This window comes from Oryx dammah, unplaced genomic scaffold (assembly GCF_014754425.2).
Source record: "Oryx dammah isolate SB20612 unplaced genomic scaffold, SCBI_Odam_1.1 HiC_scaffold_29, whole genome shotgun sequence".
In the NCBI taxonomy this organism is placed as follows: domain Eukaryota; kingdom Metazoa; phylum Chordata; class Mammalia; order Artiodactyla; family Bovidae; genus Oryx; species Oryx dammah.
The window spans coordinates 61,314,963-61,326,592 of record NW_024070213.1 but is presented as its reverse complement, the minus strand read 5'-3'; the positions used below and the strand labels follow the sequence as shown (position 1 = coordinate 61,326,592).

At 57.2% G+C, this 11,630-nt stretch overlaps 1 protein-coding gene and 1 long non-coding RNA gene across 3 annotated transcripts; one reads left to right on the top strand and one right to left on the bottom strand.

Annotated features, from left to right (window-relative positions):
* Nucleotides 1–235: 235 nt before the first annotated feature.
* On the bottom strand, nt 236–6,281 carry NAB2 (NGFI-A binding protein 2). Of its 2 annotated transcripts, XM_040233010.1 has the most exons (7): nt 5,989–6,281; nt 3,651–4,524; nt 3,085–3,218; nt 2,688–2,739; nt 2,462–2,594; nt 2,070–2,261; nt 236–1,087 (listed from the first exon to the last, which is right to left on the bottom strand). In XM_040233010.1, the coding sequence occupies exons 1-7, from the start codon at nt 6,069–6,071 to the stop codon at nt 978–980; spliced, it is 1,578 nt and encodes a 525-aa protein (XP_040088944.1). In that variant the 5' UTR covers nt 6,072–6,281; the 3' UTR covers nt 236–977. The 2 variants fall into 2 exon arrangements, with proteins under 2 accessions (XP_040088944.1, XP_040088945.1); XM_040233011.1 differs by lacking the exon at nt 2,070–2,261 and having other exon boundaries at nt 5,989–6,280.
* Nucleotides 6,282–8,118: 1,837 nt separating this feature from the next.
* LOC120857476 lies at nt 8,119–11,205 on the top strand. Its single transcript, XR_005719674.1, has 2 exons — nt 8,119–8,937; nt 10,953–11,205. It is a non-coding gene; the product is annotated as an uncharacterized LOC120857476 (long non-coding RNA).
* Nucleotides 11,206–11,630: the final 425 nt, after the last annotated feature.

Here is an 11,630-nt window from a genome sequence, read left to right as displayed (position 1 = left end):
TCACGTGGGTCTACGTGGCTGCAACATCTGCGTATCAGGCTGTAGCTTTGGTGGTTCACCACCCCCAGTCCTGCCCGGAGGCAGAGTGTGAATTTGGGGTCCAGACTCAGGTGGTGGTCCCCTTGATGTTCTGGGCGCCCTACCTGCTGCTTCTTTTCTATTTCCCCCACCCACAGCCAGCTTCCCTCCACCTTCCCACCCCATGCCACCCTTTCTCCATCTTGGGGGTCAGAGATCCTAAGCCATAAAATAAATTTTATTTCAAAATAACAAAATAAATAATCTACTGTACACGATCTGAAAAGAAAGACGCTCTAACTGCTCAGACAGGTGCTGCGGCCCAGCCCCCAGCTGAGGGAGACCCTGAGTCCACCCAGGCCTCCCGAGGGGGCCGGTGAAGGGGACCCCACACCCCCTAGAGAGGGCAAGAAGGAGAGAACGCTGAGGACTTGGGGGGGGGGAGATGGGGGGCGGGGGCCAAACTGCAGCACTTGTTAAATTAAAGAAACAAACTAGAAGCACAAAAATGGGGGGGCAGAGGGGGAGGAGCATGTCCAGTGTCCCAAGGCCCCCAGATCTGGGGGAAAATGTTTCTATTTTTAGCTGCTGGACCCTCCCAGAGAAGTCCCCCTTTCCCCCATGTCCAAACTGAGTCCAACTGCTCATGTCACTGGTTCAAACTAGAGAGAATGGGAGTGTGCTGGGTAGGGGAAGGGGGACCCCAAGTGCCCTGGGGGCAGAGTTCTCGCCTCCTTGCTCTAGGCAAGGGGGAGGGGGCACCATGCTCCCTCCCTGTGTCCTCTGACCAGGCCCCTGCTCGTTATTGCTTGAAGCCCCATAGTCCTATGCCCATGGGGCAGGGAGGGAGGCAGGAGAAGGGCAGGGGAAGGATCCAGGGTCGTGACTAGAAGCCAGGGTGAGAGTGGAGGGGTCTGTATGAGCCAGAAGCCTGGGGTCTGAGGACGCCAGTCCGCCCCTCACTGCCGGCTGGCCTCAGCCTCCACTTTCACGCTGTTCCTCCGACCTTCCACCAGCGCAGGATGCGGTCCTGGGGCCGGGCATCGGTCCAGAAGCCCCTCCTCGAACTCTGCAGGGAGAAGGGCCAGGTCAGGAGGCTGTGGGGTGGACGTCGCACATAGAAGTGGCTGAACACAGAGACAGGGGCGGAGAAGGCTGCGAGGATGAGCTTGGTTTACTGACTCCGGCCCACTTCCTGTCCGGGGCGGGGCCGAGGTTCCCTACCCAAGCGTGTGCGCCCCCCACTCTTTCTGGCTGTGTGTAGCTCTCTGTCTCTCTCTGCGTGTGTCTCTCCTTCTCTGTCTCTCCCGCCTCCGTTCTGCTGGAATTTCTGGTTCTGTCGGAGCTGTGGGGGCGGCTTGGCTCTGACCTCTCCCCCTCCCCCCTCCCCAGGCTCTGCCACCCCCACTCTTCCCTGGCCTCCTCCCAGGCCCCACCCACCTTGCCAGGCCCCCCAAGTTTCTTAGAAGCCAAAACAGGGGGAACACAGGAAGTCAGCCTCCCAGCTCCTCCTCCAAGAAGAGCCCCCCTCTTTCAGTCCCCACCCCCACTCCCACCCACGCACAGTTTAAAAATACCAAGCTAGGGTTGGTGGCTTTGGCTGCTGCGTCACTCTCAGCCCAGCCGATGCCCAGCCCTCTCTGCCGGCCTACTTGCCTGCCCCCCTCCCCATCCACACACAAAGCATCCCCCTTCCCCTTCAGGCTCTTCCAATTCCAAGCTGGCAACCCCACTCCAGCTCCTCGCCTGCTCCACCCTCTTGCATTGGCACAACTTCCAGCCAAGCTTCCGTTCTTGGTGGCTCTCCTCTTCCTGCTCCCCTTTGTCCCCTATTCTGTCTCCCTGCTCCCCTAGCTTCACCCTCACAGATTAGGGGTTGGACTCTCCCTACTGGGAACAGCCCTGCAGGGCCCCCCCTCCCCAACTCAAGGACTGCTGGCTGGAGCCCCACCATCCTGCCCTCCTCCTCCCAGCTGGGCCCAGGACACCAGGATTGCTGTGTGGGGCCTGGGTACTGGGGTGCTTGGGGACAGCACTGCTTGCTGCCTCACCTGCGAGAGGCGGCTTCGCAGGCACACAGGGGCTGAGGCGGCCCACGCGATCATGGGAGACGAGGCGGGCTAGCCGCAGCCCCTCGTCCATCAGTGTCTGCTGCAGGATGTGGCGGCTCCACAGCCCGTGGGCTGGCAATGCCAGAGGCAGGTCAGCAGGGGGCGGCGTCAGCCTTGGACATGACCCCACAGCTGCGGGCATGGGCACGGGTCAGGTAAGGGACCACAGCAACAGAACCCCCTCCCTCAACCACACAGCCAGGCCCAGAGGCCCAGGTCCACTGGCCCCTATCCGGCCAGGCCTCCCAACCCTGCTCCAGGCAGTTGCCTCCTGGTGCCCTCCTCCCGTGCCCTCTACCCCCACAGTAAGAAGGGTTGTGATACACACTCACCCTGCAAGTGCCCATCCAGGCTCTCCCCAGACAGACTGGCGCTGTCTTCCTCCAGGCTGGGGCGGAATGGGGGAGCATAGGATTCAGGGCCAGGAGGAGGCTGCTGGATTTCAGAGTGACTTTGTTCTCCAACCTGTGGATGCCCCAAATAAGGAAATGAGGACTGGCAAGGGAGTGGGCTGGGGACGGCTGCCCTAACCCCTGATGTTTGCCCTGGAAAACCCACCTCTTGTTTCAGTTTCTTCAGTGGGGGGCCTCCCAGTTCTTCAGGGTGGAGCCTGCAAAGATTGAGAAGAAGGACAAGGACAGTGAGGCTGGGGAGAGACACGTGGCAGGCACAGAATCTAAAATGCATTGTTTCCAGAATCTGGAAAGAAGCTAGCTAAGCAGGTGTACTCAGCTCAGGTGCCACTGCTGCAGGGGGCGAGGGGGTCTGAGATGGATGGGAGGAGGGGCCAGACCTCAGACAAGTGGAGAAGGGGCCGGACCTCACCCATGTGGACTTGGTCAAAGCAAGGCGGGTGGGAAGCAGGATGAGAGGCACCTGACGGGAAGGCAGGATGTGACCCAGCTCCTAGGCACAGGAATCTGATCGAGGAAGAACCTAGAGAAAGGGGTCTCACCTGGAACCCTTCAAGGAGGACAGGTAGGTGCTCTCTCGGGCCACTTGGCGGGACAGGGAAAAGAGTTCCACCCTCCGCAGTAAGAGGGTGTTGTCCCTCATGCAGAACTGGGCAGCAGCCTCGTTGATGGTCAGCTGTAAAGAGGACCACCAGAGCAGTCAGAATCCTGACTCACCCTTGCCCAGACCTCCTCCCGCCCCTTCTCCATCAGACAAATGAGACCATCCATCAGATGCTTGCTTGGGTTACTGACACTACCAGGAGTTTCCTGGGGGAGGAAGACAGGGCAGCACCCAGAGATTCCTATGAATGCCAGGGACCTCCTCCAATCCTGTGGGGTCCTGGGTGGCATGGAACTAGACAGCTGGCCTCTTGCCTGTGTCTCTGCATCCCCCTCAGTTGAGCAGGGAAGCACAGTAGCAGCTGGGGTTGGTGGAGGAGGGGATCAGGACTTTGGGTCCTGGTCATGGGGCAATGAAACAGACTCGGCAAATGTGAGTATTCTCAGAGGTAAGCAGGTCAAGCTCTAGATGTCCCAGGCAATCCTGGTAGGCTGAGGCCCTCACCTCGTGCAGGCTGAGCTGCTTGCCCTCCCGCCGCTTGGAATCAAAGCGGCCATAGATGATGCTGTACTTGCGGATCTCCTCTTCCTTCTGGCTGTCATTATCGTCCATCTCAAAGATGTGGCCCACGCTCCGTGCCAGCTTCTTGTTGAGCTTCAGCAGGGATGTCACCTCCCCAGCATCCCCCCTCGGGAAGCTTCGGAAGATCCTCTCCACGCTCTCCACCACCATGCGCACCATCTCTGGCTCCAGTCGATCTGGACCACTCCCAGTCCCAGCTGCTGCCAGCCCCCCAGCCCCAGTCCCCTCAGGGCCGCCTCCCCCTGCTGGTGGGGAAAATGGGGGTGAGCCAGCCTCCTCTTCTCCTCCTGCCCCAACATCAGACTCTGGAGTGCTCCGGCCTGGCCAGATCCGGGGGTCCCCCGCCCCAGGGCCCCCAGGCAATGGTGACAGCTTCTCTCCAAGTTCAAGGGGGCTCTTGGGGCTAAAACTGCGGGCACTGCCCGCCTTTTCCCCCGGGCTGCCATGCCCATTGCTCATGCTCCCTTTCCGGGTCCCTGCCGTCTCAGAGATCTTGAAGAGTGGGATGCTGGAGACAGGCACCGCAGGCACAGGCTGGCTGAAAAGCCCTGGGTTGGTGGCCCACTCTCTCAGTGCCTTCTGCAGGCGTCGGACGTGGAGGGGCTTAGTGGCCATGCCCACGAGTGCCATGATCTCCAGAAACTCCTCCTCCCCCGCCTCGCACAGCTGCTGCACGTCGTCCCCTCCCTGCTGGATGAAGGTCTCGTAGTAGGAAAGAAGGTTGGCGCGCTGAAGGACCCGGTACAGCTGCAGCTCCCCCAGGGTCCGAGGCAGGGCCATGGCTCGGGAACTGGGCCTGGAAAGGAGGCGCACAAGGTTGGGGGGGCAATCAGTGCAAGTTCCCTGCTGGGTACCAACCCATCCTCACAACTGTCTTCTCTTTCCTGCCTGCTTCTCTCCCCCTCTTTTGAATGCTCTCTCTGCTGAGACTTGAGCACAGACTAGGCGAACCAGCCACTGCTCAGAGGCAGTGCTATCCCAGACTGGCTAGAAGTACCAGAAGCCAGACTGGTCTTTGTGGGAGTCAAAGGCTCCAAGCTCCCCCATCCTCAGCTTTTACTTTTGTGGTCTGGGGCAAGGAGCCCGTGAGTATGAGGCCAGTCAGTACACCTCTGGATTAGCTGGACCAGTGTCTCTTCCAGAACACCATCCTCACCTTCCACCCTACACACCCAGCAGTCTTAACAATACAAAGTTAATGTCCACGCTGAGGTGAACATAGGACCCTTGTCCTCCCTACAGGGGAAACTAGGACCACTGCTGGCTAGCTATATTCCCTGGTGGCATCCTGCTCATGCGGCTGAGCAGGAGAGGTGTGGCCTCTTCCCCTGCCCTTTCTCACTGTGAGCCAGGCAGACCATCTATCCTCTGCTCCCTTTTCCCACCCCTGCTCAGCTTTTCCCACGGCTTAGGGATTCTTTGCACCTTCTTGCTCTCTCTCCCCAGGACCTCCCCTACCTTCCAGACTGCCCAGGGCCCCTCAGTTGGTTCCTCTCCCAGCAGTGACCTTCCCACCTGCTCCATAGGTAGGGCCATCCCTTCAGCTCAGGCACGGGGGAGGGGAGGGGTGCCTCAATTGTTCTGCTCTGGGGCCCGGTGCGCCCCCACACACTCCCACAGTGGTAGCGTCTGTGGGCGAAAACCGCCGGGGGGGCCTCCCGCCTACCCTTCTCTCCTTCATTTTTCCACCCACATCTTCAAGTGTGGGGGAGCGATTCAAGGCCTCTTGAGGGAGGGGTTGCACATCGAAACTCCCCTCCCCACTCTGTATATAAAGCTACAGAAATGGACAGACGCCTAAGGCTTGCCCCGCTTCTGCAAAGCTCCTCTGATGCTCTCTTGGTTCAAAGGCGCCGGCTTATCCCGGATCCCGAAGCCGCGCGCTCGGTACCAGTGACGCGCTGAGCCAGCTGAGCGGCCCTCAGCCGGCACTATTGTCAGCTAGAGCCCCAGGGCTTCCCCTGCCGCCTGGGAGCCCCCACATTCTTTGCAGGGGGCTCACATGCCAGGTCATGCCCCCAAAATAAACGGGCGATGCAGAATTAGGTACTATTCTTTCTCTAGTCTTTCCAGTTGCATCAGATCTCTGTCTGCTCTCAGGGCCCCCTAATTCGAGGACGCACCCCCTTTCCGTCAGTCTCCACCCCCCACCCCCGTCCCGCTTCCCCTCGTCCTCTCCTCGACCTCCGCCCTCCGGACCCCTCTCCCGAGTCCAGCTCCACCCATCTCCACTCCCCGCCGCTTCCCTTTGCCCACTAACTTGAGTCTGGGCTGCGGAGTCCGGCGGGCGCTGTCCCCTCCGCCCGGCGGCTGCTCGGCTGTGGGGGAGGCAGCTCTGTGCATGGACGGCTGGAGACCACCTGGGGTGCCCTTCTCAGTGCCCGGCGTTCAGCGCGTGCTGCGCGCTGCGCTCTTCCCCGCGTGCGAGGCCGTGTCCGCCGCTGTCCGGGCTCCGTCCCTCCCTCCACGTCTCCTCTCTCCGAGCCTCCGAGCCTCTGTCTGTGCCTCTGCCCCCCCCTCCCCGGCTGCGCTTGCCGCCTCTCCGCGCCTCCGCCCCCGCAGGACGCACGGGGAGCGAGGCCCGGCGCAGCGCTGGCTGCCTGGCGGGCGGAGGGCGTGGGCCGAGCCGGGGGCGGAGGCCGGGGGCGGGGGGCGGGCGCCCGGGCCTCTCCGCCGGGCCGGGGAGACGCCGCGGCGGAGAGACGGAGAGACGGAGAGAGGCGGGGATGTCGGGGGGAGGGGAGGAGTGTGGAGATGGAGGCGGGGGCGGGGACTCAGCCCAGGGCGCCGAGTTGGAGACTGAGTGACCGAGGCCGGGCTGTGGAAGGCGGGCTTGGGGATCCAGCGGGCGGGGCGAGGTCGCTCCGTGCCGCCCACGCCGGATGCACAGCCGGCCTTCTCCGCGCCCACGTACCCACGTGAGCGCCCAGCCGGCGACATTCTTACTCCCACTCCCCCTTCCCCTCCGAGAGGAGAGCGGAGTTTCACAACCACGCACAGGTACACAAAGACACCGAGCAGCGCAAAGGACGGGCACACGCGTCTAAACAGCTATGCGGACGCCTGCTGCCCACACTTGAACCTCGCGGTGCTGTACTTGTAAACGTTAGGAGTGAGCCGGGAAAAGTTGTTGGAGACTCGGGGTGCGCGTCTCCTTTCGTGCGTCTGACTCCCATAGAGAGTGCGCTTAAGGCAAGTCTGTGAGCGTGGGGCTCCGCAGGAGTCTCTTCCATCTCCAAACGCACTTTCCCAGCCCCTAAAGGAGCTGTTTGAAGAGGCAGTTCTCGGAAACCCAGGCGCCCTTCCATCCCGGCCTGGAGTCCACGTCCAAGTTTGGGAAACAGGAATGGGCGGGACTTGTTAGAAGCTACCACTTAGACGCGCGTCGATTACAGTCGCGACGGGTTTTGCTAGCGCATAGGTCAGGCAGGCATGGGAGGGGTACCCCGCCTTCCTCTACTCGTCGCACCCTATTTGCTGAGGATGGGGACCTGTTCCTGGGAAACTGTTGTGGCAGCCCTGGGAGAGGGAGGATACCCTTTCTAGGGACGTCTGTTAGGGTACTTGGCCCGCAAGAGTCCAGAGTTAGATGGGCAGCAGGCCGAGTGTGTCCAACGTGGCTCCCTACCGAGGAGTGGGAGGGAGGAGCTCCTTCGAGGAGCCTACCCCTCTCCGAAACCCACTCCCTACCCCCTTTGTTTCTCCCAGCTCCATCTGGTTCCCATTACACTCCCGCCCACGGCTGGGAGGGCGGACAGGCGGGGGCTCTGAGCGCCCGGGCCTGCGGCTCTAGGCCCCGAGGAAATGCAGGAGGGTGGGGGGAGGCGGCGGGAAGCGAGCCGGCTGGCCAGAAGCAAGGTTCCCCCTAGTCCAAAACCTCGGCCCCGCCCACCCTTCTGCACTTCTGAGTGGCCCGGGGCGGCCTGGAGTGGGTGGCGTGGGCCAGGGCTGGTTCTACATTCTGGCCTGGCGAGGGGACCTTTCGGCCTTTAGTGGAGGGCCGGAGAGGAGGGGTAGGGGTGCATCGCATCACCGGGGGGAATTTCGGTAGCCCAGATTCTCTTCTCCATTCCATAATGCCACAAACACGGGGGTGGGGAGTGATAGGAAAGAGCTGAGTCCTCCGTCCCGCAACTGGAGGGCGCGGCGACACGAGGTCCCTCCGGGGTCATCCCCGACCCCCTTAGGTGTATGGGCGCCCCTCCCCCATTCCCCTCTCCGGTTATTTTAGAGCCTGGGCTGCCAGCGGCTGGCCCCGGGTTTCCACGTGCCTCCTCCCTCCCTCTGCCCACGCTCCCCGTGACGCACATCCTCCGCCCACGCAGCCTCTGCTCAAGGCGCCCCCCTCCCTCCCACCCGGCCCTCCTTGGGGCGGTGCCGAGCCCCGGGATCTGTGGGGAGTCGCGGGCCCGCCGGGGAAGAGGGCGGAATAGGGCGTGAAGCAAGGGGGCGGCAACCGACTGGGCGCTCGGCCTTGGGTCCCGGCCCAGAAAAGAGAACGCGGAAGGGACCTGGTCCTGGGGCCGGTACTAGGCCAGAGAGGGAAGAGGGGAGAAAAACCCCGCGCAATGGGCCAGCCCATGCCCCTCGGGGTCAGAAGAAATCTGTTTGGGTGCGAACGTATGTTTGAGAGTGAAACTCCCGAGTGTTTGTATCTTTGTTTCTCAGGGTTGTCGTGAGGTTCAAGTGAGAGTGTATATGAAAACTGTAAATTGTGAAATGCTCAGAAGCAAATTTAAGACCCTGGAGAAGGAAATGGCAACCCACTCCAGTATTCTTGCCTGGAGATTCTCATGGATGGAGGAGCCTGGTGGGCTACAGTTCGTGGGTTCGCAAAGAGTCGGACACGACTGAGCGACTTCACTTCACTCCCAGTTTGTACTTCTGTACCCCGAGTTTGTGTATCTGTACGTTTCTTTACATCTACTTGTGTGTCTGTGTCTCTAGGTTTGTGAGCCCCTCTACGTGGATTTAAAAATATGTACATTTTAAAAACCATTGACTTGTCAAGCCCCGCCAGAGGCCCAGACTCCCCCGCAGCCGGAGCTGCTGAGAGGTCTGTTCTTCGCTTCCCTCCCACTCCTACCACCTCCAACTCCCCTCCTCCTCCCTTTCGTTGAGAACAAGGAATTTCCAGCCCTTAGCAAATGGAGAGAGGAACAAAAAGACCAAGATTAAGGGAAACTACGGAAAAACAACAAAGAGACAGGTGAGGGATGATTGACAGGCGCATCAAATTAAAAAAAATTAATTTCTTCTTTTTCTCCTTGATATAGGACTTCCCTGGTAGCTCAGACGGTAAAACGTCTGCCTACAATGCGGGAGACCTGGGTTCAATCTGTGTCGGGAAGATCTGGAGAAGGAAATGGCAACCCACTCCAGTATTCTTGCCTGGAAAATCCCATGGACGGAGGAGCCTGGCGGGCTACAGTCCGTGGGGTCACAAAGAGTCGAACAGGACTGAGCAACTTCACTTTCACTTTTCTCCTTGAGCCCCGTTTTCCCCAGGGTGGCTCAAGCCTGCTTCCCTACTGGGCTCACCTGCTTCCCTCCTCCTTCCAGGGCTGTGTTCTCAGAGGGACACAGAGCTGAGCAGTGGGTCCCATTTAATCAAGTTTAATGCTACACTAATCTCTTCCAAGAAGGGGAACTATCCTCTGCCGCAATTTTCCAAGAACAGAGGAAAAGATTGTGAAGAAGTGGGTGGAAGAGGAGTGAGGAAATTGCTAACCAGAAGGATTGTCATTACTAGGCACGAGTAGATTTGCATCTAGCAGACTGCCCTGCTCACCAACGACCGTCCCCCAAGTTTTCACCAGGGCGAATGCAGCACAAATGTCACCTCCCTGGTCCCTGTTCTTCCTGCAACTCCTCTAGGCAGAATTAATTTCTCTGATCCCTCAGTGACACCCCCCGCCAAGACTCTTTGTACATGTTTCAATTATAGTTGATTGTTTCCACCTCTAGCCTAGGACTTCTAATCTGGTATCTGGTAGGTCCTCTGAAATGAGTGAGTTGATGATGCTATTTCCAGGCCTGAGCAGCTTTGAAAAGGGCAGTTAACCCAGAGGGGGCTGAACCTGGGCAGAATTGTTCAAGTGGTGACAATTGTTTTCCGTGTCTCCTTCCTTTTTAAAGTTGCCAGTGAGTCTCACAAGTCTGGCTCCTTGGCCTTCTAATGTTTGCTATTTTGGTAAATTAATTCATACCCAGGTGCTAAAGGTAAAGTCTGAAGTCCTTGCTGGTAACAGAAAAATATGTTAGAATTGTAGTTGAAGTATTGTCCTTCAGTCTAGTCATCTCATCAGAGATGCTTCACCCTCAAAGACAAACCTGATTTCTGTGTTTAAGGAGCCACATAGGTAGTAGGGGAGGTAGACACATAAACAATTACAATATAGTGCAATAATAGGGCTACAAACAGTGATAGAGGCACGGGGCAAGTGATATTTTCTGCTTGGGGTTGTGAGGGGCTGGTTGAGACAGGCATCCAAAGGAGGTGATGATGCGGCCTAGAATTTTGAAGTATAAATAGATTTCCAGGAAGAAGGGAGAATCAAGTCACAGAAAACAGAGTTTAAATTTACATGGAAGTATGAAACAGAATGATACATTGGAGAAATGAAATTGTTCATTATTGCTGGATGGGGGTTGCTGGTGATTAAAAAGGAGCCCTGGGAGATGTACAAGGCCATTTCATTTAGGATATTCTAGACCAGAGCTTCTCAACCAATAGTAAAGGACAAGTTTTTTAAAAATTATTTATCTATTTATCTATCTATTTTGTGCTGGGTCTTCATTGCTGCACTCCCTTTTCTCTCGTTTTGAAGAGCGGAGACTACTCTCGTTGCGGAGCTCGGGCTTCTCATCGCAGTGGCTTCTCTTGTTTCGGAGCACAGGCTCTGGAGTGCAGGCTCAGTAGTTGTGGTGCACCAGCCTGCTGCTCCACAGCACGTGGGAGTTTCCCAGACCAGGAGTCAAACCCACGGCTCCTGCACTGGCAGGTGGATTCTTGACTACTAAGCCACCAGGTAAGCCCAGGACCAATTTTTAAAGCAATTTAGAATCACTGTAGAGTACACTACTCTATAAAAAACACTAACAATGAATTATTTTTTTAAAATCCCCATTTTGTTAGATTCAATAAATATAAAATTTTGCTGTTAAATTGCTATAGAAGTTTCTAAATGCCTACACTTAATTTCTGAAATTGTTTCATTGCAGATTGGTAACAAAATTTGGACAAGATGGTTGGATGGCATCACCAACTCAATGGTCATGAATTTGAACAAGCTCCGAGACATGGTGAAGGACAGGGAAGCCTGGAGTGCTGCAGTTCAAGGGGTCACAAAGAGTCGGATACAACTGAGCGACTGAACAACAAAAATAACAACAAACTTTGAGTGGCACTGTTGTAGTTAATATTTGTTTCTTTTATTTAAGTGATAAGCATATGAGGTACTCTGTGGGCACAGAGGATGGCCTTGTTTGTGTTTTTATTTATTTGGCTGTGTTGGGTCTTGGTTGCGGCACTTGGGATCTTCATTGCATCATAGGGGATCTTTCACTCTGGGGCATGAACTCTCTAGTTGTGGCTTATGGGCTAAGCTGCTCTGTGGCATGTAGTTCCTCAACCAGGCATCAAACCTGCATCCCCTGTATTACAAGGTGCATTCTTAACCACTAGACTACCAGGGAAGTCCCCAAATTTGTTTCTATACATCTGTATTTAGGTGATATTAGGACATGGGCCATAAAGTATCACAGGAGATACCATGGAACCATAAAGACTGTAACATGGGAGTGACATGGTCAGATCTGTATTTAGGCGTGGTATGGAGAAAAGCTTTTATGGATGTTAAAACTGCAGAGAGGCCAACTTGAAGGAAACAAAAGTGCTCT

Coding starts and splice junctions, on each gene's coding strand:
- NAB2 (XM_040233010.1), bottom strand. CDS start 6,071: ATGCACAGAGCTGCCTCCCCCACAGCCGAGCAGCCGCCGGGCGGAGGG. Junction 3,219..3,650: donor AGCAGCTCAGCCTGCACGAG/GTGAGGGCCTCA, acceptor TCCTCTTTACAG/CTGACCATCAACGAGGCTGC. Junction 2,262..2,461: donor CCTGGATGGGCACTTGCAGG/GTGAGTGTGTAT, acceptor CCATGCCCGCAG/CTGTGGGGTCATGTCCAAGG.